Below are 22,215 nucleotides of genomic sequence, written 5' to 3'. Positions count from 1 at the left end.
TGTCAAAACATCTACGGCCAAATTCTGGATAACTATATTTTTTAAATTAAAGTCTTTACAACCGCAGTTACCGATCAGTATCTATATTATTATTATATTATTCACGTGGGCCGACCAGGTAGCCCAAATAAAAAATATTGTATTACCCAAAATCATAAACCGAACCGGTATTAAATTTCGAACCCGACTTTGACCGAACCAATTTGACATAATCGTCGAATCTTTCACGCACCTTCTCCGATTCAAAAACTTTCTCGCACCCCTCTTCTTCTTCTTCTTCTTCGTCATCTTCACATAAACCCTAAACCCCTTTTCTTGTTGTTCTCTTCAAATCGACATCCCAATGTTCTCTCCATTGACGAAGAGAGCTAAGCAAAGCTCTCGCAGTGACAGAACTCCACGAAATCGAGCCCCTCCGCCGGATTCTCCAGAAACTCCGACAACTCAAAATCGGAACACTAATTTCATCTCAGATCGTCCAGCCACTGGAACTCCTGCTCCTTGGGCTCCTCGTTTATCTGTTCTCGCTAGGTATATCATTCTCCCTGTGACGAATTTTGCTTACATTTCTACTTTTTTTTTTTTTTTTTGTTCCTTCTATTTGGTGTATTGATTTTATCTGTTCATGGTCGTTAAGAGTTTCTCCTGTAAACAATGGTGAAAGAGGAGATGATACATATCAATTGAAGCCTGTATTCGTTGGAGAGTTTCCTCAATTGTTGCGAGATGAACAAAGTTATCCTGGTTAGTATTTCTTTGCCTTTAAGATAGAAGTAGGAACAGTTTCTTTGAGGAATGTTACTTAGTTTGTGGTTTTCAATCTTCTCCAGGTGATGCTTGTGTCTCCGGTGGTATGGATACAGAAACTTGTCTTTCTTGGTTTATCACTGAGAGTAAACTTTTTGTATGGAGTCATTTGACGACCTTACCGTCGAGAAAATGCGTTGTTCTTGAACTTCCTTCTTGTGTTTTGACTAATGAAGAGTCTGGTAGTGGTTTACAAGATGGTAAAAGCTGGTTGGTTAGTGTTGTCCCTTGGGATACCTCCGCTGGTGCAGCAAGTAGGGCTGCTCGATCTCGTAGTCCTGTTGGTATTGTTATGTGTAATAGGAAATCTCGAGCTGTTGTGTATTGGTCTGACATCTTTTCTGGTCAGGAAGCTGCCCCTGTTACTAGTATTGGATCTTCTGATGAACAGGTTGTTTATCGTTCACCTACAGGCAGAATAAGCTCATCATTCATAAAGCGACAAAGCAATGGGATTAAAAGCGGCAGAGCAGAATATAGCGATCTCAATTCTTTGATTACTACTGCAGTAGCTGCAGCTGAACGCCTTTGTATTGCTATTGCTTGCAGTTCTAATGGTGAGCTATGGCAATATACTTGTAGTCCTACAGGTGTTAAGAGTAATCAAGTAGAGTTGAACATTAGCTCTTCCTCCGTTAGTGAAGGGTATCCAAGGTCCTTGATCTGGCGTTTTTCACAAGGATTGGCAAGAGAGTCTTGTTGGCAGTTTTTCATGTTGACAGATTGTGACGTACATTGTTTTACTATTGAACCTTATCCTGAACTGACTGTTTCAAAAGTCTGGCAACATGAGATTGTTGGCAGTGATGGTGATTCAGGTATCAAGAAAGATATAGCTAGTCAAAAGCAAATTTGGCCTCTAGATCTGCAGGTAGATGATCAGGGTAAAGTGATTACTGTTCTTGTTGCCACTATCTGCATGGACCGTGCCAGCAGTTCTAGCTATACACAATATTCTCTTTTAACCTTGCAACATAAATCTGAGATGAGATTTGCAGATGGGAGAGAGGAAAGGTTTCTGGAGAAACAAGGTCCAATCCAAGTCATAATCCCGAAAGCAAGGGTGGAGGATAAAGACTTTTTATTCTCTATGAAACTCAGAGTTGGTGGTAGACCCCCAGGGTCAGCTATAATTCTGTCAGGTGATGGAACAGCCACAGTTTGCTACTGTCATGGAAGTTCTACCCGTCTCTACAAGTTTGATTTACCTTATGATGCTGGCAAGGTCTTGGATGCTTCAGTTCTTTCCTCAACTGATGAACATGAATATGGTGCATGGACTGTGTTAACTGAGAAAGCAGGAGTATGGGCAATTCCAGAGAAAGCAGTTGTGCTTGGTGGAGTTGAACCTCCAGAGAGAAGTTTGTCACGCAAAAATAGTTCCAATGAGAGGTCTACACGAGACGAGACAAGGATGACACCATATGGCATTGATAGAACTGCCGGAAAGGAGATTTCTGACATAGAGAATAGTGGAGATAAAGGAAACCCTAAAATGGGATTTACTCGTCAAACAGCCCGTGAAGAAGAATCAGAAGCTTTGCTTGGCCAGCTCTTTGAGAATTTTCTGTTATCTGGGAAAGTTGATGGATCCTTGGAGAAGCTTAGTCAATCTGGTGCATTTGATAGAGATGGAGAGACCAATGTTTTTGCTCGCAAAAGCAAATCTATAGTTGACACATTAGCTAAGCATTGGACAACAACTAGAGGGGCTGAGATAGTAGCGATGACTGTTATATCTTCACAATTGGTTGAGAAACAACAGAAGCATGAGAATTTTCTACATTTTCTTGCTCTATCCAAATGCCATGAGGAGCTGTGCTCTAAACAGAGTATTCACTGTTATCTCTCACTTGTTTTCTCTTCCTACTGTAGCATGATTCTACATCATTTTTGCATACATGATCAAACACAGAATTTTAATGCTTTAGATGAAACTCTAAATTATAGTAATTTCTTCCCCAAGAATAGATGGTACTTCATAAAAAGGCTTAGTAATTTGTTAAATGATTCTGGTTGGCTTAAAAATTGACCGCTGAGCTAATACATATCTTTTATGCAGGACATTCTTTGCAAATAATTCTGGAAAATGGTGAAAAACTTGCTGCCATGATTCAACTCCGGGAACTGCAAAATTTGATTAACCAGAATCGCTCAGCCAGATTTGGCTCTCCGCATGCTGGGGAGGATCAAGTGTCATGTGCCCTTTGGGATCTTATTCAATTTGTAGGGGAGAGAGCTCGGAGAAATACCGTTCTCTTGATGGACAGAGATAATTCTGAAGTTTTCTACAGCAAGGTATCTGAACTTGAGGAAGTATTTTATTGTCTAAACAGGCAACTAGAGTACATAATCAGAGCTGACCAACCACTAGGAACTCAAGTGCAGAGAGCCTGCGAACTCTCAAATGCATGTGTTACAATTTTTCAGACTGCCTTAGATTACAAAAATGAGCATCAAATGTGGTATCCACCACTTGAAGGTTTAATACCTTGGCACTCTCAGCCTGTTGTATGTAATGGACTGTGGTGCATTGCGTCCTTTATGCTTCATCTGTTAACTGAGGGATCTAGGATTGATATATCTGCTAAATCAGATATATACATGCATCTCGAAGTACTTACCGAAGTTTTACTTGAGGCTTATGCCGGTTCTACCTTTGCAAAATTGGAAATGGAAGACGAAAAAAAAGGTCTGCGTAATGAGTACTGGGCTCGGCGGGATACCATGTTTGACTCCCTTTATCAACAAGCTAAAGAGTTTATGGAAGCAAAAATCCAGGTTAGCACTTCTTTGCATGTGGTGCACTGCATATCATTTTTGAGTTAAATTACAACATGAATTGGTTTTGTATCTGTAGGGCATCAGAGACAGAACTGAAAGGACAGATGAAGATATCTTCAGAAATCGTTGTTCAAATTTGCTATCGATTGCAAAGCGACATGCCGGCTATAACATTATGTGGAGGATATGTTATGATCTTAATGATACAGGGCTGCTCAAAAACTTAATGGTATGAGCTCAGGCTTCCACTTTCCTTAGTAATCTCAAAAACGTTGGATTTTTTGGGTTTATTATGCTTATAAAATATACTCTTGAGATTGCACGTCAGACAATTTGTTGTATGACTTTTGTGTGTGGCAGTTTTTGGACTTATTTTCTTTGTTGCTAATACCCATAAAACATTGTTGTGCAGCATGAGGGTGTGGGACAACAAGGAGGATTCAGTTACTTTGTGTTCCAGCAACTCTATGATATGAAACAGTTCTCTAAGCTTCTACGGCTTGGAGAAGAATTCCAGAATGAGCTACTGATATTTCTAAAGCGTCATTCTGATCTGCTGTGGCTTCATCAGGCGTTTCTTCATCAATTCTCATCTGCTTCTGACACTCTTAATACATTGGCTCTAGCACAAGATGAAGAGTCTATGACACCTATAGAAGAAAGAGCGGTGCCCGAACCTGAAGATGTACAACCAACATTCGCAGACCGCAAGCGGTTTCTGAACCTTTCAAAGATAGCCTATGTGGCAGGTATAATATTTAATTTTTTTGGTGGTATGTCCTTTTCCACATGTTATTGTTTTTTTTTTTTTTTTTGTCTTTCTTTCTGAAATTCATAATAATTGTCACATTGCAGATAAGGATGCTGATTCCGAATCGAAAGTGAAGCGCATTGAAGCTGATATCCAGTTACTGAAGCTGCAGGTAGATATTCAGCTATATTGATATTTCTCCTGTATAGTATGATGGTAAAACTCAGCTATGTAAAAACTCTCTATAACCAGTGAAACCGTAATATCTGGCAGGAAGAAATAACAAAAGCCTTGCCAAATGGAGAAGCTAAAAACAGGCTGTTCCGACCCGAGGAGCTCATTGAAATTTGTCTCAGTATCCAAGGCCGATGGACAGCTATAAAAGCTTTTGAGGTGTTTGCATGGACGAGCTGTTCATTCCGTGAAAATCATGAGAGTCTTTTAGAAGAATGCTGGAGAAATGCTGCGGATCAAGATGACTGGGACAGGCTCCATCAAGCCTCTACTAATGAAGGTTGGAGCGACAAAGAAACATTACAGAATCTAAGTAACACTGCCCTTTTCCAGGCTTCCCAAAGGTGTTACGGACCAACCCGAGTCAACAGTTTTGATGGGGATTTTGCACAAGTCCTTTCCCTGAGAAGAGAGAACCCTGAGGATTCAACTTCTTCCGTAGAGGAAGTGTTGATGAGCCACAAAGATTTCGCCGAGGCAGGGAAACTTATGCTAACTGCAATCATGCTGGGTTGTGTAGAAGAAGAGGGTATTGTAGCAGAAGAGTTCTTATCTCCTATGGAGTAAGTTAAATTTTCTTTCGAGTTAAAAGTGACAAATGTAAATGATTTTAAGGGGATGACATTGTTTTGAAGATGATTGCATTGCACCTTGTTATATGAGTTACTTATTTGACTGAGATGTTTGTAAGATTTTTTTAAGTTTCCCTCTTTATGATTAAAACCAGTATTAATCATTGTTTAAAATAAAAGATAAAAGAAACACAAAACCAAGATATGAAATATCATCATGCGTCATCACAAAGAATAAGCCAATAAAACCAATCCAATAAAAATCAGTGTGAAATACTATCCTCTCACTGAACCACAAGATCTTCGCACTGCCAGGTGCCACCATTACAGCCACTACCAATCTCCTCTTAGGACCAAGGAAATCTCAATTAAACTCTTTAAGAAAAAAACAATACGGATTCAGTCCAAACCTATCCACAATACAGTTTGCAAATCTTTGTTTGGTAACTAATTGTTTTACAAAATGGACTCAAATATTGTTGAACTGAACCAAACCTAAATTACCCACATTGTGAAGGTTTGATGTTTAAACCGATCTAATCGAGTACTACTAATCACGGTTTACAATAAAAGATAACGCAATCTAAAGATGAGATATATCATCACAGAGAATAAGCCAATAAACCAATCCAATAAAAATCAGTGTGAAGCACTATCCTCTCACTGAACCACAAGATCTTCCACCGCCAGATGGCACCACCACAACCACTACCAATGTTCTCTTCGGACCAAGGAAATCTAACTTAAACTCTCTCGACCAATCGGAACTCGCTTACGTGTACATATGATAATCCCCTAAGATAAACACCACCTCTGTTATAAAACTCAATTGGTTTCACCATCTCATCTCAACTCAACTCATAACTCTCTCTTCAATCCTTCTTCTTTCATTGTAGTTAAAAACAAAGATTACGGTAATGGCTACATCAGCTATCCAGCAATCCTCCTTCGCCGGCCAAACGGCCCTCAAGCCTTCCAACGACCTCCTCCGCAAGGTTGGTGTCTCTGGTGGTGGCCGTGTGACTATGCGTCGTACCGTCAAGTCTACTCCTCAGAGCATCTGGTACTAAATTCAATCTCTCTCTCTCCCTCTTATTTGTTTCATCTTTGAATCTTCAGATCTGTCTAATCACCGAATACAATCTGATGTTGTAACAGGTATGGACCAGACCGTCCCAAGTACTTGGGTCCATTCTCGGAGAACACACCGTCGTACCTAACCGGAGAGTACCCAGGAGACTACGGCTGGGACACTGCTGGACTCTCAGCTGACCCTGAGACATTCGCTAAGAACCGTGAGCTTGAAGTGATCCACAGCAGATGGGCCATGTTGGGTGCTCTCGGCTGCACATTCCCTGAGATCCTCTCCAAGAACGGTGTCAAATTCGGAGAAGCCGTTTGGTTCAAAGCAGGCTCTCAGATCTTCTCAGAAGGAGGTCTTGATTACCTCGGAAACCCTAACTTGATCCACGCGCAAAGCATCTTAGCCATCTGGGCTTGTCAAGTTGTGCTCATGGGTTTCATCGAAGGCTACAGAATCGGAGGTGGACCACTCGGAGAAGGTCTTGACCCGCTTTACCCCGGAGGTGCCTTCGACCCATTGAACTTGGCAGAGGATCCAGAGGCCTTCTCTGAGCTGAAGGTGAAGGAGCTCAAGAACGGCCGTCTTGCCATGTTCTCCATGTTTGGATTCTTTGTCCAAGCCATTGTCACTGGTAAAGGTCCCATTGAGAACTTGTTTGATCACTTGGCTGATCCTGTGGCTAACAATGCCTGGTCTTACGCTACTAACTTTGCCCCCGGACAGTAATTATCATTTGTATTTGCTTCATAATCTCTCTACCTTTGTAACCTCGTGAATGTATTATGTGAACTTGTCAATTTAATGAGGTTTCTTTTGTGGGCACTTGTTTCTTCATTGATTCGTACATTTGGCAAGTGCCAAGATAACATGACAGGTTCATAAGAGCCGACCTTAGTATAATTATCGGACCATGCAAGAAAAATAACCAAATACATAATTTTTCAAAGCAAACATCAAACTACATGTACCGAAGACCTTCAAGGTTATATTAAAAAATCTTAATCAAGAGCAAAACAAGGTGTCCAGGGTCTTGCTAGACTCATGAACTTTTCAATTCCCACTAGTCTCTCCACCACCAATATTACACCTAAGTTGCGAAAGCCTGAGCTCAATTTTCTCCAACTCTAGTGTTATATCATTAGAATTATTACTCTTCACAAGAGACGGCTCAGTGATCTTATTGACATCTCCACGCAAGTAGCAATGCCTCAACAGAGTAAAAGCGTTTTTTCTCTTGTCAGTCTCCGCGGCGAAGCAAGTCATTACAAAGAGTTTTGCATCACAAGGAAGGTCTTTAGGAATCAAAGGCATGTAACCCTTCTTGAGATCTTCCAAGTCATAGTTGTTGTCCCACCAAGGTCTCTTTCCAGTGTACATTTCCAACACTACACATCCCAACGACCATAAATCCAAACCTCTCCTAGTCTCGCCGTTAGAAACCGATTGTGGCGACATATATATCGGTGTTCCCGCAAAAGGATACTGATGAGTCCACCAGTTTGTATCACCCTCTCTTTTGGACAACCCAAAATCGGAAATCTTTAACTCGAAACTCGGGAAAACAAGGATGTTTTCGGGTTTGAGATCGCAGTGAACATAGCCGTGTCCAAAATTATCGCTAAACCTTCGAGAACCATACGCGTAAACCTTCTGATCAAAGGATCAGGCAGTTTCATGTCCTTGAATCTGTTCATAAAATTTCTTAAGCTTCCTCCAGATGCGTACTCCATGATAATCTTGGACTCCACGTCACCTTCGTTGTTGATACTCTCTTGCACTTTGGTCCCGTAGCATTGGACGATTCTGGAACATCCGATCTGAAACTCTTTGTGGAGAGAGTCGGCGTGAATTATGTTGGAGCTTTTCACGGCTGCGTAAAGCATTTCACCGTCGCGTCGTCCCTTGTACTTGATGAGACTCACCGAACCGGACGAACCTTTCCCAAGAAGCTTGTTGAGTTCTAACTCAGAAAGATCAATTCTCATAACTACTTTGGCACCAAGCTTAGCAAAGGTGAAATTGAAATATGAGAATTAGCATAAATTTGGGGAAGTCTAGCTAATAAATTAATTAATTTACACCAAACAAAGAAAACAAAATCAGTAAATATTGTATTTTGATATTTTATTTAGAAATTTCAGTATTTTGATTTATTATATTATGGAAATTTATAAAATTTTGTTCTCTATTTTTTTTTTTTTTTTTTCTGTAAATGAGTATGCATTAATTTACCAAGAAAAAAGTAATTTACGAAAAAATCAATTAATCATTACATAATAAGTATGTCGTTGCTTCCACCCGTGGATCCTAACTAAAGCGAAGCCTTGTTGGTTGTGTATAGGCAACCTGATTTAGCTCAGGATCTTTTAATTAGGGTTATGAGACGTTGGGACATAGGAATTCTTGGAGAATGATAAAAGATTGTCCTCCTGAATCTCTTGATATATTCATTGTTTGTGTGTTATACATTATACTATAGAGCACTTTGTTGCGTGAGATCCAAGGTTTTATAAATATCTAGCAATCTTGAGTTTCTATGTGAGGTCTACAATCTCCAGATATCTTCCTGGTCAGGTTGAGAATTTAATGTTTTTCTAAAGCGCTCAGTCGAATTGAGGATCATGTTTCTCTAATTTGAAAATTTGAAGTTTTATGTACTCTAAGAGATACTTCAATACTTCATAATAGACAACGTGGTCTCTAACCAATTACATGAATTGGCTCCAATTACATGAATTAACTTTTACATAGACAATGTGGTCCCTAACCAATTTCTTGAATTGGTTGTATATTGGTCCCACATTAGTTCTAAAAATAGCAATTGGCCATAGCAATTTCAGGGTTCGTGACCCAATTTAAGTGTTTCATAGCTCATTTATTGTTAGCAAGTGTTTTGCTGTCAACTTTGCTAATTTTGGATCCTACCATCAGGTGGATTTCAAAAATTATGTTTTTTTTTATCATTTTACTCCTAAAATTTTATTACTTCAAAGTATTTCACATATATTCTTATAAATTTAATTGTTACATATATTTAATAAAAATTAAAAACTTAAAATATTAAAATTTCACATATACTTTAATTAAAATTAAAATATTAAAATTTCATAAAAATTACATAATATTACAACAAATATTACACAACAAAATATGATACTAAACATAATTAATACAAAATAAAGTAATACAATGAAATAAAATTACATGAACACATAAGTATGACACAAATTAAAATACTAGATAAATACTAATAATCACCTAAATTTGATCCCGAACCTCCAAGAAGTCTTGCATGATACAATGACAGCGTGCATTATAATGCATAACATGATAATTGAGGATGAACGTGATATCAACGCACCGATTAGAGAAGCAAGATCAGCGCCAGAGGCAAGCGTTGAAATGACTATAAATGAAAATGTTCGATTTCAACAATTTATAACTCGTAATCTACAGATAAAAAATAAAGAGGCTCATTTATCTCTTCGCAATGCATTGATTGATCATATATGAGAGCATTACGGAAATAATTTAGTTGAATAATTTGTAATTTGTGGCTTAATGTAATTTTAAATAAAAATGTAATGTTTTATAAATTAATATTGTGTGTAACATTTTAATGTATGTTTTAGAGTTATTTATAAAAGTTTTATGATTTTAAAGTAACTATGAATAATATAATGACTATAGTGCAAAATACTTATTTTAAAAACTTCATATATGAAGTATACTCTTGGAGAAAAAAAGTCTGGTACTTCGTTTTTGAAGTTTCCATACTTCATTTTTAAAGTTTCTCTTGGAGATGCCCTGAGGGTGTGAATGGTTGTACCGGTTGGGGCAGACAAATCCATTTGCGGATTAAACTGCTCTTTATTAACCATTTATCAAGCGTAGACCGTAGTAGTGCGGTCCAAAAAAAATATAAACAAAACCGCAGCCAACCAACTGTAAACTGCTTTTGCATACAAATAGAGTTGGTCCGCAGCAGTCTGTTGTCTGCCTTAAAAATAGAACTATCTAAATCGCAGACGGATTTGGGCGCTCTGACCGCAGTTACCATTAAAACCCTAAATGTATAATGAACAGTTGAATTTTGTGAGCATCATCATCTCTTGAAATGATATTCAAACAATTTGGTAAAATATATAAATTTATTTATAAATTGATTATTTTGAAAAAGTTCATCCAATGATATCTTAACACATTCATTGATCAGATTAAAAAAGAAATAAATAATCATAAAAAATTAATTTAAAATATTAAAATGATGAATTTAGGAAAAAATACTCTAAAAGAAAATAATTATGTGTTAAAAAAAAGAAGCAAAACTTCGGCTCCCACAGGGGAACAAAAGCGACCGTTTCTGCTCATCCTCCTAGTAGCCGCCGGCAAATTTGATCGGTAAAATATTATTTTCCGACGTTTCTAGAAACATGCTCTGCTTCTCTAGACGCTCTCTCTCTTCTCTTCTCCGATCAAGTTTTCATCTCCGCGGCGATGCTACGGCGGCGGTAGCTGTCTCCTGTTCCTCTCCCTTCTCTGACCTGGTACTTATCCACTCAAAAATTTCAAATTTTTCGATTCTCTTGTAAACCCATGGATAAAAGAATCGAACAGATATAGAAATTGATTAGGGTTTAGTTTTTCCCTGAATCGTAATTTGAGTTTATTGAACCTTTGGATCTTACTGTTTGAACTGGATTAAAAAATGTTGTTGTTGTTATACGTAGGTCGGTGGGATCAAGAACTTGCATTCACGAGCTGGAAATGCAATCTTGTGGAGAAGTAGTCAGCAATGTTGTTCTCAAGGAAGGTTTTTTGAACGAGAGCAAGTGTCATTTTCCCTGTTTCGATGCTTCAGCGGTGGCAATGATAATGTTCCTCGATTGGATCGGAAGTTTTTTGTTCAGCTGTGGGTTTTAGAGGGGAGAAAGTTAAAGGCTTTGGAAAAGAGATATCGGATAGTTTCTAAGCATAGGAGGAATTATTCTGAACCTACACTGCAGCAACCACCAGTTAGCCAGTCTATGTCTGGTCTTCTCGAGCCTAAAACTTCTGAGGAGGTGACTCATTATCTTTCGTTCGGTTACTAAACCATGATATGGTTAAAAAATGGTTTCTTTTTAGGTTTGGGTTTAGATAATCTTCAGCTATGTATGAGTGCCTATAACTTGCTCTTTTACTTATTAGTTTAAGAGCGTGTTCAAGTATCTTTTGTTAGGTTGTGAGATTACTGTAGTCTAAAAGTGAACAAATGAAATCTTGCTCTGTCAACTCGTATAGATGGAACCAAGTATGGAAAACTTACCACAGTAGATTCATTCCTTGCGCTCTTGTTTTCTCTGAGTTCAGGAGTTGGAATTCATAATCTTATTCACTTTTTTTTAGGTCAAAATTGCTACTCTGCTTGCACGATCTAATTTGCTGGTTACAAGGGACATTGAATGGGCAAATCTGGTTCTTGGTTTTGAACAGGTATTTTTTCTGCCAGGGCTCATGTTCCTCATTTGACTATGTTATACTGTTGTTGTTTCTGATGAATTAACTTCTACCATTTTTGTAACTTGTACATACCAAATCCCTTAAAATTCTTACCCTTTTATCTGATATCTCTCCATGTGTAGCTGATATACTCGTGTAATCTTCTCTTCTTCCTGCAGGAAAATCGCTATATTGTAGTAGATGTTTGCTATCCTCAGGCAGTAAGTCATAATACATAAATTTTGGGTGTTTGCTTACTGAAGTTTTATGTGTGAAGGGCACTACTATTACATAAAGACCTTGAGTTGATATCAAATTTTCCGAATTTCAAATCTCTCTTTCCTTACTTTCTTGACAGCCTGTGGGGTCTATCCGGGAACAAAGCAATCTAATTGCGCGTCAGGTTACATTCTCACTCTGAAATGTTCTATCTTCATACCTCAACTAATATCATTATGTGTTAATAATAGTTCATACCCTAAATTTGCTGTCACCAATGAGCAGTGTTTTAAGTTTTGACATGTTACAACACAATTGATTGCTATTGCTAACTAATTGTGAAGATCCTTGGGTAGCCTGTCTGCACTCTAGTTCGTATATGAGGATAGGAATGGCCAGGCTTGAACTTTCGTATATGTTGGCAGAGAATTTCATATGTGTCAACTGTCTACCAAAATAACTAAAACCATTATTTCCCAATGGTATCAAAAATATTTGCAGCTTCTTCGTACCCGGCGCCCATTTGTTGCTTCCATAACTGATGCTTTGGGGAATGATCTTTTCCGGGTGAGGTTCTCTTGGATTCTGCTGTTCGAAAGTTTGCGGCATGAGAACTCTTTACTTCGTTTGAGCTGAAATAATTCCTCTACATCATTTAGGTTCGCAGACCTTTCTGGTGGATCACAAGTTCAATATATGCTGAGATTGATGGAGAGGTACACTTGTGTAGGATTTCAAGCCTTACAAAGCAGTAACTAAATGTTAAGTTGTTAACTGTTCGATTTGGGCTCATTTCCGTGTCTGGTACTGTCGTAGGAAATTGGTGTAGTTCACCGAAGATGGCATCTATGGAGAAGAATTTATGATTTATACCTGGGGTAACATTTATTTCGAAGCATTTTTTCTAATTGGTATTCTTGAATGCTTGATTGACCTATCCAAATATCTTTTCGTTGTTATTTGGGAGAACAAAACCATGTGTGTTTGCCTCGTATAGCAATTAAGAATGGCACAGACTTACAGAGCACAGCTTTGATGTTCATAGAATCAACACGTGTTCTGCTCTTCGTTAAACTGACCAACATCTTGGAACGAACCAAATGTGTGACATTTGCTGTTTGCAGGAACACCCAATTTGCAGTGGTAGAAAATCCTGGGTTCTGGAACTGGACATTTACAGTGAAGGATGCTGATGGGGAAGTGTTAGCCCAAATAGATCGTGATTGGAGGGGTTTTGGCTTTGAGGTTTGTGTTCTTTAACTTAAGATCTAAATGACCAGTTTATTGTAAAACATAGTTTATTGTGGTGACCACTAAGCCTTAAAATTTTTGTAAATGTTTTCAGTGCAATCTGTGTAAGACTAGAAGACACATTGTAGAGATGAAAATCTAAATGCTTCTTGTATATATGATACAGATATTCACAGATGCTGGACAGTATGTGATCCGATTTGGAAAAGCTGATGCTGCAGCCAAAACCGGCCCTGCGACAATGGTGGGTTTACTCATGTGCCGTGGACTCTTGTATTTTTAATTTTGGTTGTTTACATTAACAGTAGACATTTGACTGAGCTTTTCTTATGCAACACATGACAGATAGAAGAGCTAGAAGTGAAACGGCCATTGACTTTGTCCGAAAGAGCTGTTGTCCTCACGCTTGCTATTTCATTAGACAATGATTATTTTTCAAGACATGGTGGCTGGTAAGTTTTCCTTATAACGATCTCTCTTGTATGAAATTTTTTGGCTTATTCAGTCTCTTAATAACTACAACACTGAGAGAATGGACTTTATCTGAAAATTACGGTCCTGGTTGTTGTTGGCAGGGGAATCCCATTCATGGCGGTGGGTGAGTAGTAGGTAGGATTCAGTCTTTCACAATCTCTGTTTCAGGTAATGATTCTATGGCTATCTGAAAACTTGAGCCTTGTGCTGTGTCTATGTCTCATTTCAACTCTTACGAATATGCAGAGTAGATGCAACTTTAAATTATTTACATAACTCTGTTTATATAACGATGATTATTTTTGCATGATGAACAATGTGTCGAAAGAGTATTTATGATACATGTGTCCTGGGAAAATAACTTGATCTGTCTCTGAAGTGATAGAATATACCATCGTCGTTGCAAGAACAAGATCCGCCATGTTTTTGACCAATGCAAGTACTGTATACTATATCGACTCTCATAGTAGAAGAGTTTTTTTAGAACTATAATGAATGCAAATATATAAATTATCTAAATAAGAAATATAGAATATATTGTTATGAATCTCGTGATCTTCTAGATCTCTCTATAGTTCTGTCCTCGAAACGTATAATACAACCAACATCTTCTCCAAGAGATAATTTAAGCTCGCTGCCACACGTCTTGGCTGAGTAAGGGCGATGATGACCCTGGACTATTTGTAGCCATGTCGATCAATTATGTGAGAGAGCTGAGTACTCTTCCCCGAACCAGTTTCTCCAATTACAACTACCACTGTTTCCACGATCTTCTCCAGATTGAAGGATCGGAAGATTCACCAGCAGAAGAGCCGAAGATATAACGAAGAGCTAGCTCCTGAGAAAGGAAACGTAGCAGCAAGTAGGCAATAATTGTCGATTGCTAGAATAAAGTCAGTCAGATTCAGAGTTCCTATATTTCCATAATCTAGTGACGGTGTCAAGGAGAAGAAGCTTCACCTTGTTCTTGACTTGGATCACACGCTTCTTCACACTAAAAAACGTTTCACAGCTCTCCAAATCAGAGATGTATCTAACTCACGTAGCGGGTTCAACAACGAGGGAAAATCTATGGCAAATCAAAGTCATGGGAGATCCCTTGGTAAGGCTACGACCTTTTCTCCGCTTCTTCTTGATAGAAGCCAACGAGATGTTCACAATGATTGTTTACACAATGGGTAGTCGCAGTTACGCTAAAGCCATGTTGGAGCTGATTGATCCGAATAAACTTTATTTTGGTAATAGAGTAATTACAAATGACGACAGTCCTCATGAGAAACGCTTGATTTGGGTTTGGCTGAGGAGCGTGGGGTGGTGATTGTTGATGATACGCGTGATATTTGGTCTGGTCGCCAAAAGGATAACCTAATAGAGATTAGTAAGTACCAATATTTCAGAGTCATTGGCCAGGAGTCAAATTCTTACTCTGAGGAGAAGACATACGAGGGTGTAAATGACGGTACCGGTGGTTTGGCAAATGTTTTAAAATTGCTCAAAGATGTTCACAGTAGATTCTTCATGGTCGAGGAGGAAGAGCTGAAGTCAATGGATGTCAGGTTGCTGTTACAAGAGACTTTGAAATCAATGAAGAATCTGTAGAATGATGATCTCTTTCTCTGTCTTTCAAATTCTTTAGAAACTATAGAATCTTTTTTGTGTGTTTTGAGATCACTGACCATATATAGTACTTCTCCCTTTGGTCAGGCTCTCAAGAAATTTTTTTCTCTTGCATTTTTTTTATATATATATATATATATATATATATATATATATATATATATATATATATATATTGTTTCGCTACTCTGGCGTTTCCGGATATCGAGTTAAACAACATGTTAGCAGTGTGTCTTCCAGCCACGAGAATATGCTAATCCTTTTCTGTTTTAGGTAATTAGGAGCTTCACAAATATTTTTATGGTGATTTCTGACAACCATAGTTGGACTCTTAACTTAATAGCACATACTGTATGTACATTCCTCACAAAACTTCATACACTAAAATGCTGGTTAAAGAGTCTTTTTCATTCTGGCTGATTCCCACAAAAACCAAATTAAAGAGCTATCTAATTTGAGGATATTTAGGTTTAACATCGAGGAGAAGAAGACACTAATAGACTGTTGTACGTTAAGAATAATAAAAATTACATGAATAAGTAATAGTTCAGAAGAATACACTCTATCATACTGTTTAGAGTCTTCTTCACATCTTTATGATGCATGGTTAATCATAGGATATTCATATGCTTGAAATGTATGGATTCTTATGCAATCAACTTGTTACTCCAATGAACACTTCTAGTTTTGGAGTTCATTAACTTTACAAACTCGTAAAAAATTTGAAGCACAAATATATATGTACGTACAATGTTTTAAAAAATCCGCAGTAGCAGTTTTAAAAAATCCGCTGTAGCACATTGGTTTAAACACAGATTGGATGAAAAGGATAATAATCCCCTTCATCTAGATGAGTTCCGGGTTCAAACCCCAGCAGCGGAACATTCTTTTGTAACATTACAGCTTTTTATCTTATACATATTATTCGTTGGACCGATGATGATTGTAAACCCTAATTACATGTTTTACTGGAAAAAAATTAAACACTCTTGCAAAGCTGCATCAATGTCTACGTACGGCTCTCAAAGCTCTAAAAAAAAAAAATATTTTTCGTAATTGTATATTTTAATTCTTATCTTATAGAAAATAGCAAATGTTTTGAAAGAAAGTAACTTCAAACAAAAAAACGTACCTCAATAATGTTTTGTTATTTTATTTTCTTACAACAAGATGCTTTAAAAGCATTTATTTTTTCACATTTAACTAGATTTTAATCTGTGGTATCCCACAAATAAGTTATTTCAATGTAAAAAATTGAAATTGAAGTTATATTTGTTTGTTAATTTGTTTATTTTGCTTAGTGTATAAGAAGGTATTATTTTATATTGATTATTAATTCTATAATTTAATCCATAGTATACCGCAGAATAATTTTTTAATATAATGTTAATTTAATCAACTTAGGATATGTACAAACTCGTAAAAACTACATATATATCTATATAAATTTACGTATAATGTTTTCAAATATCTGCTGTAGCACATTGGTTTAATTACAGATTGGATGAAACCGATAATAATCCCCTTCATGTAGATGAGTTCCGGGTTCAAACCTTGGCAGCGGAACATTCGTTTTAACCTTACAGCTTTTTATATTATACATATTATCCATTGGACCAGTGATAATTGTAAACCCTAATTACACGTTTTATTGGAAAAAAAGAAACACTCTTGCAAAGCTGCAACAATGTCTACGTACTGCTCTCAAAGCTCTTAAAAAAACCCAAATATTTTTGGTAATTGTATATTTTAATTCTCATCTTATAGAAAATAGCGAATGATTTGAAAGAATGTAACTTCAAACAAAAAATATACCTCAATAATGTTTTTTTATTTTATTTTCTTACAACAAGATGCTCTAAAAGCATTTTTTTCCACATTTAATTAGATTTTAATCTGCGGTACCCGACAAACAAGTTATTTCAAAGTAAAAAATTGAAATTTGAAGTTGTATTTGTTTGTTAATTTGTTTCTTTTGTTTAGTGTATAAGAAGGTATTATTGTATATTGATTATTAATTTTATAAGTTAATCCATAGTATACCGCGGAATAACATTTTAATATAATATTAATTTATCAACTTATTATATGTACAATCGTAAAAACAATATATATATATCTATATAAATTTACGTATAATGTTTTCAAATATCCGCTGTAGTACATTGGTTTAAACACAGATTGGATGAAACCAATAATAATCCCCTTCATCTAGATGAGTTCCGGGTTCAAACCTCGGCAGCGCAACATTCATTGTTAACCTTACAACTTTTTATCTTATACTTATTATAATTGGACCGGTGACTTTTTATCTTACAACTTTTTATCTTATACTTTTTATCTTATACTTATTACCTTACAACCTTACAACATTCGTTGGACCGGTGATAATTGTAAATCCTAATTACACGTTTTACTGAAAAAAAAAGAAACACTATGGCAAAGCTGCAGCAATGTCTACGTACGGCTCTCAAAGCTCTAAAAAAAACCAAATATTTTTGGTAATTGTATATTTTAATTCTTATCTTATAGAAAATAGCAAATGTTTTGAAAGAAAGTAACTTCAAACAAAAAAACGTACCTCAATAATGTTTTGTTATTTTATTTTCTTACAACAAGATGCTTTAAAAGCATTTTTTTTCCACATTTAACTAGATTTTAATCTGTGGTATCCTACAGACAAGTTATTTCAATGTAAAAAATTGAAATTTGAAGTTGTATTTGTTTGTTAATTTGTTTCTTTTGCTTAGTGTATAGGAAGGTAATATTGTATATTGATTGTTAATTCTATAATTTAATCCATAGTATACCGCAGAATAATTTTTTAATATAATATTAATTTAATCAACTTATTATATGTACAAACTCGTAAAAACTACATATAATATATAAATTTACGTATAATGTTTTCAAAAATCCGCTGTAGCACATTGGTTTAAAGACAAATTGGATTAAACGGATAATAATTCCCTTCATATAGATGAGTTCCGGGTTCAAACCTCGGCAGCGGAACATTCGTTTTTAACCTTAGAGCTTTTTATCTTATACATATTATTCGTTGGAACGGTGATAATTGTAAACCCTAATTACATGTTTTATTGAAAGAAGAGAAACACTCTTGCAAAGCTGCAGCAATGTCTACGTACGACTCTCAAAGCTCTAAAAAAAAACCAAATATTTTTGGTAATTGTATATTTTAATTCTCATCTTATAGAAAATAGCGAATGATTTGAAAGAATGTAACTTCAAACAAAAAAATATACCTCAATAATGTTTTGTTATTTTATTTTCTTACAACAAGATGCTCTAAAAGCATTTTTTTCCACATTGAATTAGATTTTAATCTGCGGTACCCGACAGACAAGTTATTTCAAAGTAAAAAATTGAAATTTGAAGTTGTATTTGTTTGTTAATTTGTTTCTTTTGTTTAGTGTATAAGAAGGTATTATTGTATATTGATTTTTAATTTTATAATTTAATCCATAGTATACCGCGGAATAACTTTTTAATATAATATTAATTTATCAACTTATTATATGTACAATCGTAAAAACAATATATATATATATATAAATTTACGTATAATGTTTTCAAATATCCGCTGTAGTACATTGGTTTAAACACAGATTGGATAAAACCGATAATAATCCCCTTCATCTAGATGAGTTCCGGGTTCAAACCTCGGCAGCGGAACATTCGTTTTTAACCTTACAGCTTTTTATCTTATACATATTATTCGTTGGACCGGTGATAATTGTAAATCCTAATTACACGTTTTACTGGAAAAAAAAGAAACACTATGACAAAGCAGCAGAAATGTCTACGTACGGCTCTCACAGCTCTAAAAAAAATCAAATATTTTTGGTAATTTTATCTTTTAATTCTTATCTTATAGAAAATAGCAAATGTTTTGAAAGAAAGTAACTTCAAACAAAAAAACGTACCTCAATAATGTTTTGTTATTTTATTTTCTTACAACAAGATGCTTTAAAAGCATTTATTTTTTCACATTTAACTAGATTTTAATGTGTGGTATCCCACAAACAAGTTATTTCAATGTAAAAAATTGAAATTGAAGTTGTATTTGTTTGTTAATTTGTTTATTTTGCTTAGTGTATAAGAAGGTAATATTGTATATTGATTATTAATTCTATAATTTAATCCATAGTATACCGCAGAATAATTTTTTAATATAATGTCAATTTAATCAACTTATTATATGTACAAACTCGTAAAAACTATATATATATATCTATATAAATTTACATTTAATGTTTTCAAATATCTGCTGTATCACATTGGTTTAAACACATATTGGATGAAACCGATAATAATCCCCTTCATGTAGATGAGTTCCGGGTTCTAACCTTGGAAGCGGAACATTCATTTTAACCTTACAGCTTTTTATCTTATACATATTATTCGTTGGACCAGTGATAATTGTAAACCCTAATTACACGTTTTATTTGAAAAAAAAGAAACACTCTTGCAAAGCTGCAACAATGTCTACGTACGGCTCTCAAAGCTCTAAAAAAACCAAATATTTTTGGTAATTGTATATTTTAATTGTCATCTTATAGAAAATAGCGAATGATTTGAAAGAATGTAACTTCAAACAAAAAAATATACCTCAATAATGTTTTGTTATTTTATTTTCTTACAACAAGATGCTCTAAAAGCATTTTTTCCACATTTAATTAGATTTTAATCTGCGGTACCCGACAGACAAGTTATTTCAAAGTAAAAAAATAGAAATATGAAGTTGTATTTGTTTGTTAATTTGTTTCTTTTGTTTAGTGTATAAGAAGGTATATTGTATATTGATTATTAATTTTATAATTTAATCCATAGTATACCGCGGAATAACTTTTTAATATAATATTAATTTATCAACTTATTATATGTACAATCGTAAAAACTATATATATATCTATATAAATTTACGTATAATGTTTTCAAATATCCACTGTAGTACATTGGTTTAAACACAGATTGGATGAAACCGATAATAATCCCCTTCATCTAGATGAGTTCCGGGTTCAAACCTCGGCAGCGGAACATTCGTTTTTAACCTTACAGCTTTTTATCTTAAACATATTATTCGTTGGACCGGTGATAATTGTAAATCCTAATTACACGTTTTACTGGAAAAAAAGAAACACTATGGCAAAGCTGCAGCAATGTCTACGTACGGCTCTCAAAGCTCTAAAAAAAAACCAAATATTTTTGGTAATTGTATATTTTAATTTTTATCTTATAGAAAATAGCAAAAGTTTTGAAAGAAAGTAACTTCAAACAAAAAAACGTACCTCAATAATGTTTTGTTATTTTATTTTCTTACAACAAGATGCTTTAAAAGCATTTATTTTTTCACATTTAACTAGATTTTAATCTGCGGTATCCCACAGACAAGTTATTTCAAAGTAAAAAATTGTAATTTGAAGTTGTATTTGTTTGTTAATTTGTTTCTTTTGCTCAGTGTATAAGAAGGTATTATTGTATATTGATTATTAATTCTATAAATTAATCCATAGTATACCACGGAATATTTTTTTAATATAATGTTAATTTAATCAACTTATCATATGTACAAACTCGTAAAAACTATATATATTTATCTATATAAATTTACGTATAATTTTTTCAAATATCCGCTGTAGCACATTTGTTTAAACACAGATTGGATGAAACCGATAATAATCGCCTTTGTAACGCCCGCGAACCAAAACTCTACGTTTTGGGGGTGGGTGTCGATCGACACCCATGTTGGTGTCGGTCGACATCACTTATTTCTGGTTCGACCAGATTGTTTTAATTATTGTTTTGGACCGGTTTGGTTTAAGAAAACCATTGGACCAAGGTTTAAAAAGGAGAAAACGACCTAGGGTCGTGTTTTTGTTGTCTGACGGCGCATTGAGAGAAAAGAAAAGAGAGGAAACTGTTCTTGAGGGTCTAGTGGGAGATTGTGAGATTTAAAGGATTTGTGGGTGAGATCTTGCTGTGGGAGTGAGAATTCAAGGCTAGGAACGTGGGGGAAGCTTGCTGAGAGTGTGGATTCGTTCATTTGTTGGTCAGAAACTTCCTGCAAAGAGGTGAGTGCATGACCATGGCTAATCTAAGCCTTTGATTTCCTTGTTCTTGGTGGTTTGTTGTTGTTTTGTGTGTTTTCTTGCTGGGGAATGGTTGCTACAAGTTTCTAAGGATGTTTACGGCTTGGGTTTTGAGTATTGGGCGATTTGGAGGAGTTTGGGAGCGAGATTCGACTCTCGGCTTCGAGTGGATCGCGATTGCAGGTGGACTGTCGATCGACACCACTTGGTGTCGGTCAACACCAGCAAAATGGTCATCGATCGACACTGTTGGGTAGTGTCGGTCGACACCATGGCCAGTGTCGGTCGACACTTGGCAGGTGTCGGTCGACACCTCCCTTCCAGCGAGACGATGTTTGGTTTCCTGGTTTGTATGTCTTGTTTGTTGATTGTTTGGAACATTGATATCATTGTTGCTTGTGTGTATAGCCCAGTAGATGGGAGGATTGCCTCACTGAGTGTTTATCAAATACTCATGCATCTCAATATGTGTTTGTGGTGCAGGTAAAGGCAAAGTGTGATCGTGGGATCAAGGCAATGAAGAGGAAGATGTTCTAGGGACTCGATTGGATATTGTCTGGCATTGCTAGATTGCTAGAGTTGAGTCCTAGAATGTTGTTTAGGATTGCTGGTTCTCTGGTTTATGTTGTTCGGATCACTAGATTATGATTTGGAATTAATGCTGGTTAAGTTTGAATATCGGTTATTTATATTTATTGAATATTTACTGGTTATTGGTATGGTTATTCCGTTGTTGTTTGTGATTGTGATTAGGTGGCTAGTGGATATGGGACCACTAGTTGTAGTTTATTTATTATTATATTATTATCTATTATTTATTATTTATTAAAA

At 35.8% G+C, this 22,215-nt stretch overlaps 3 protein-coding genes and 2 pseudogenes across 3 annotated transcripts; 4 read left to right on the top strand and 1 right to left on the bottom strand.

Annotated features, from left to right (window-relative positions):
* The first annotated feature begins 185 nt into the window (after positions 1–185).
* On the top strand, positions 186–5,299 carry LOC104698813 (nuclear pore complex protein NUP133). Its single transcript, XM_087460348.1, has 8 exons — positions 186–531; positions 638–744; positions 831–2,639; positions 2,870–3,588; positions 3,668–3,820; positions 4,004–4,340; positions 4,447–4,514; positions 4,616–5,299. The coding sequence occupies exons 1-8, from the start codon at positions 344–346 to the stop codon at positions 5,141–5,143; spliced, it is 3,909 nt and encodes a 1,302-aa protein (XP_087316474.1). The 5' UTR covers positions 186–343; the 3' UTR covers positions 5,144–5,299.
* Positions 5,300–6,003: 704 nt separating this feature from the next.
* On the top strand, positions 6,004–7,054 carry LOC104698804 (chlorophyll a-b binding protein 2.1, chloroplastic). The gene is made up of 2 exons (XM_010414199.2): positions 6,004–6,211; positions 6,307–7,054. The coding sequence occupies exons 1-2, from the start codon at positions 6,066–6,068 to the stop codon at positions 6,956–6,958; spliced, it is 798 nt and encodes a 265-aa protein (XP_010412501.2). The 5' UTR covers positions 6,004–6,065; the 3' UTR covers positions 6,959–7,054.
* Positions 7,055–7,282: 228 nt separating this feature from the next.
* LOC104709592 (mitogen-activated protein kinase kinase kinase 20-like) lies at positions 7,283–8,217 on the bottom strand (annotated as a pseudogene).
* A 2,273-nt stretch (positions 8,218–10,490) lies between these two features.
* LOC104698800 (altered inheritance rate of mitochondria protein 25) lies at positions 10,491–13,967 on the top strand. The gene is made up of 12 exons (XM_010414192.3): positions 10,491–10,779; positions 10,963–11,295; positions 11,621–11,707; positions 11,893–11,934; positions 12,072–12,116; positions 12,434–12,499; positions 12,592–12,648; positions 12,749–12,810; positions 13,057–13,177; positions 13,350–13,427; positions 13,529–13,635; positions 13,759–13,967. The coding sequence occupies exons 1-12, from the start codon at positions 10,666–10,668 to the stop codon at positions 13,787–13,789; spliced, it is 1,143 nt and encodes a 380-aa protein (XP_010412494.1). The 5' UTR covers positions 10,491–10,665; the 3' UTR covers positions 13,790–13,967.
* A 379-nt stretch (positions 13,968–14,346) lies between these two features.
* Positions 14,347–15,261, top strand: LOC109128077 (RNA polymerase II C-terminal domain phosphatase-like 5 pseudogene; annotated as a pseudogene).
* The last annotated feature ends 6,954 nt before the right edge of the window (positions 15,262–22,215 follow it).

This window comes from Camelina sativa, chromosome 1, assembly GCF_030686135.1.
Source record: "Camelina sativa cultivar CO46 ecotype springtype chromosome 1, ASM3068613v1".
Classification (NCBI taxonomy): domain Eukaryota; kingdom Viridiplantae; phylum Streptophyta; class Magnoliopsida; order Brassicales; family Brassicaceae; genus Camelina; species Camelina sativa.
This window is presented reverse-complemented; position numbering and strand designations above follow the sequence as displayed.

Bases quoted from the DNA above. Each gene is read 5' to 3' on its own strand.
- LOC104698813 (XM_087460348.1), top strand. From the start codon at position 344: ATGTTCTCTCCATTGACGAAGAGAGCTAAGCAAAGCTCTCGCAGTGAC. The intron at 745-830 runs GTTAGTATTTCT...AATCTTCTCCAG, and splicing joins AGATGAACAAAGTTATCCTG to GTGATGCTTGTGTCTCCGGT. The intron at 3,821-4,003 runs GTATGAGCTCAG...ATTGTTGTGCAG, and splicing joins GGCTGCTCAAAAACTTAATG to CATGAGGGTGTGGGACAACA.
- LOC104698804 (XM_010414199.2), top strand. From the start codon at position 6,066: ATGGCTACATCAGCTATCCAGCAATCCTCCTTCGCCGGCCAAACGGCC. The intron at 6,212-6,306 runs GTACTAAATTCA...ATGTTGTAACAG, and splicing joins TCTACTCCTCAGAGCATCTG to GTATGGACCAGACCGTCCCA.
- LOC104698800 (XM_010414192.3), top strand. From the start codon at position 10,666: ATGCTCTGCTTCTCTAGACGCTCTCTCTCTTCTCTTCTCCGATCAAGT. The intron at 12,117-12,433 runs GTTACATTCTCA...AAATATTTGCAG, and splicing joins GCAATCTAATTGCGCGTCAG to CTTCTTCGTACCCGGCGCCC. The intron at 13,636-13,758 runs GTAAGTTTTCCT...TGTTGTTGGCAG, and splicing joins TTTTCAAGACATGGTGGCTG to GGGAATCCCATTCATGGCGG.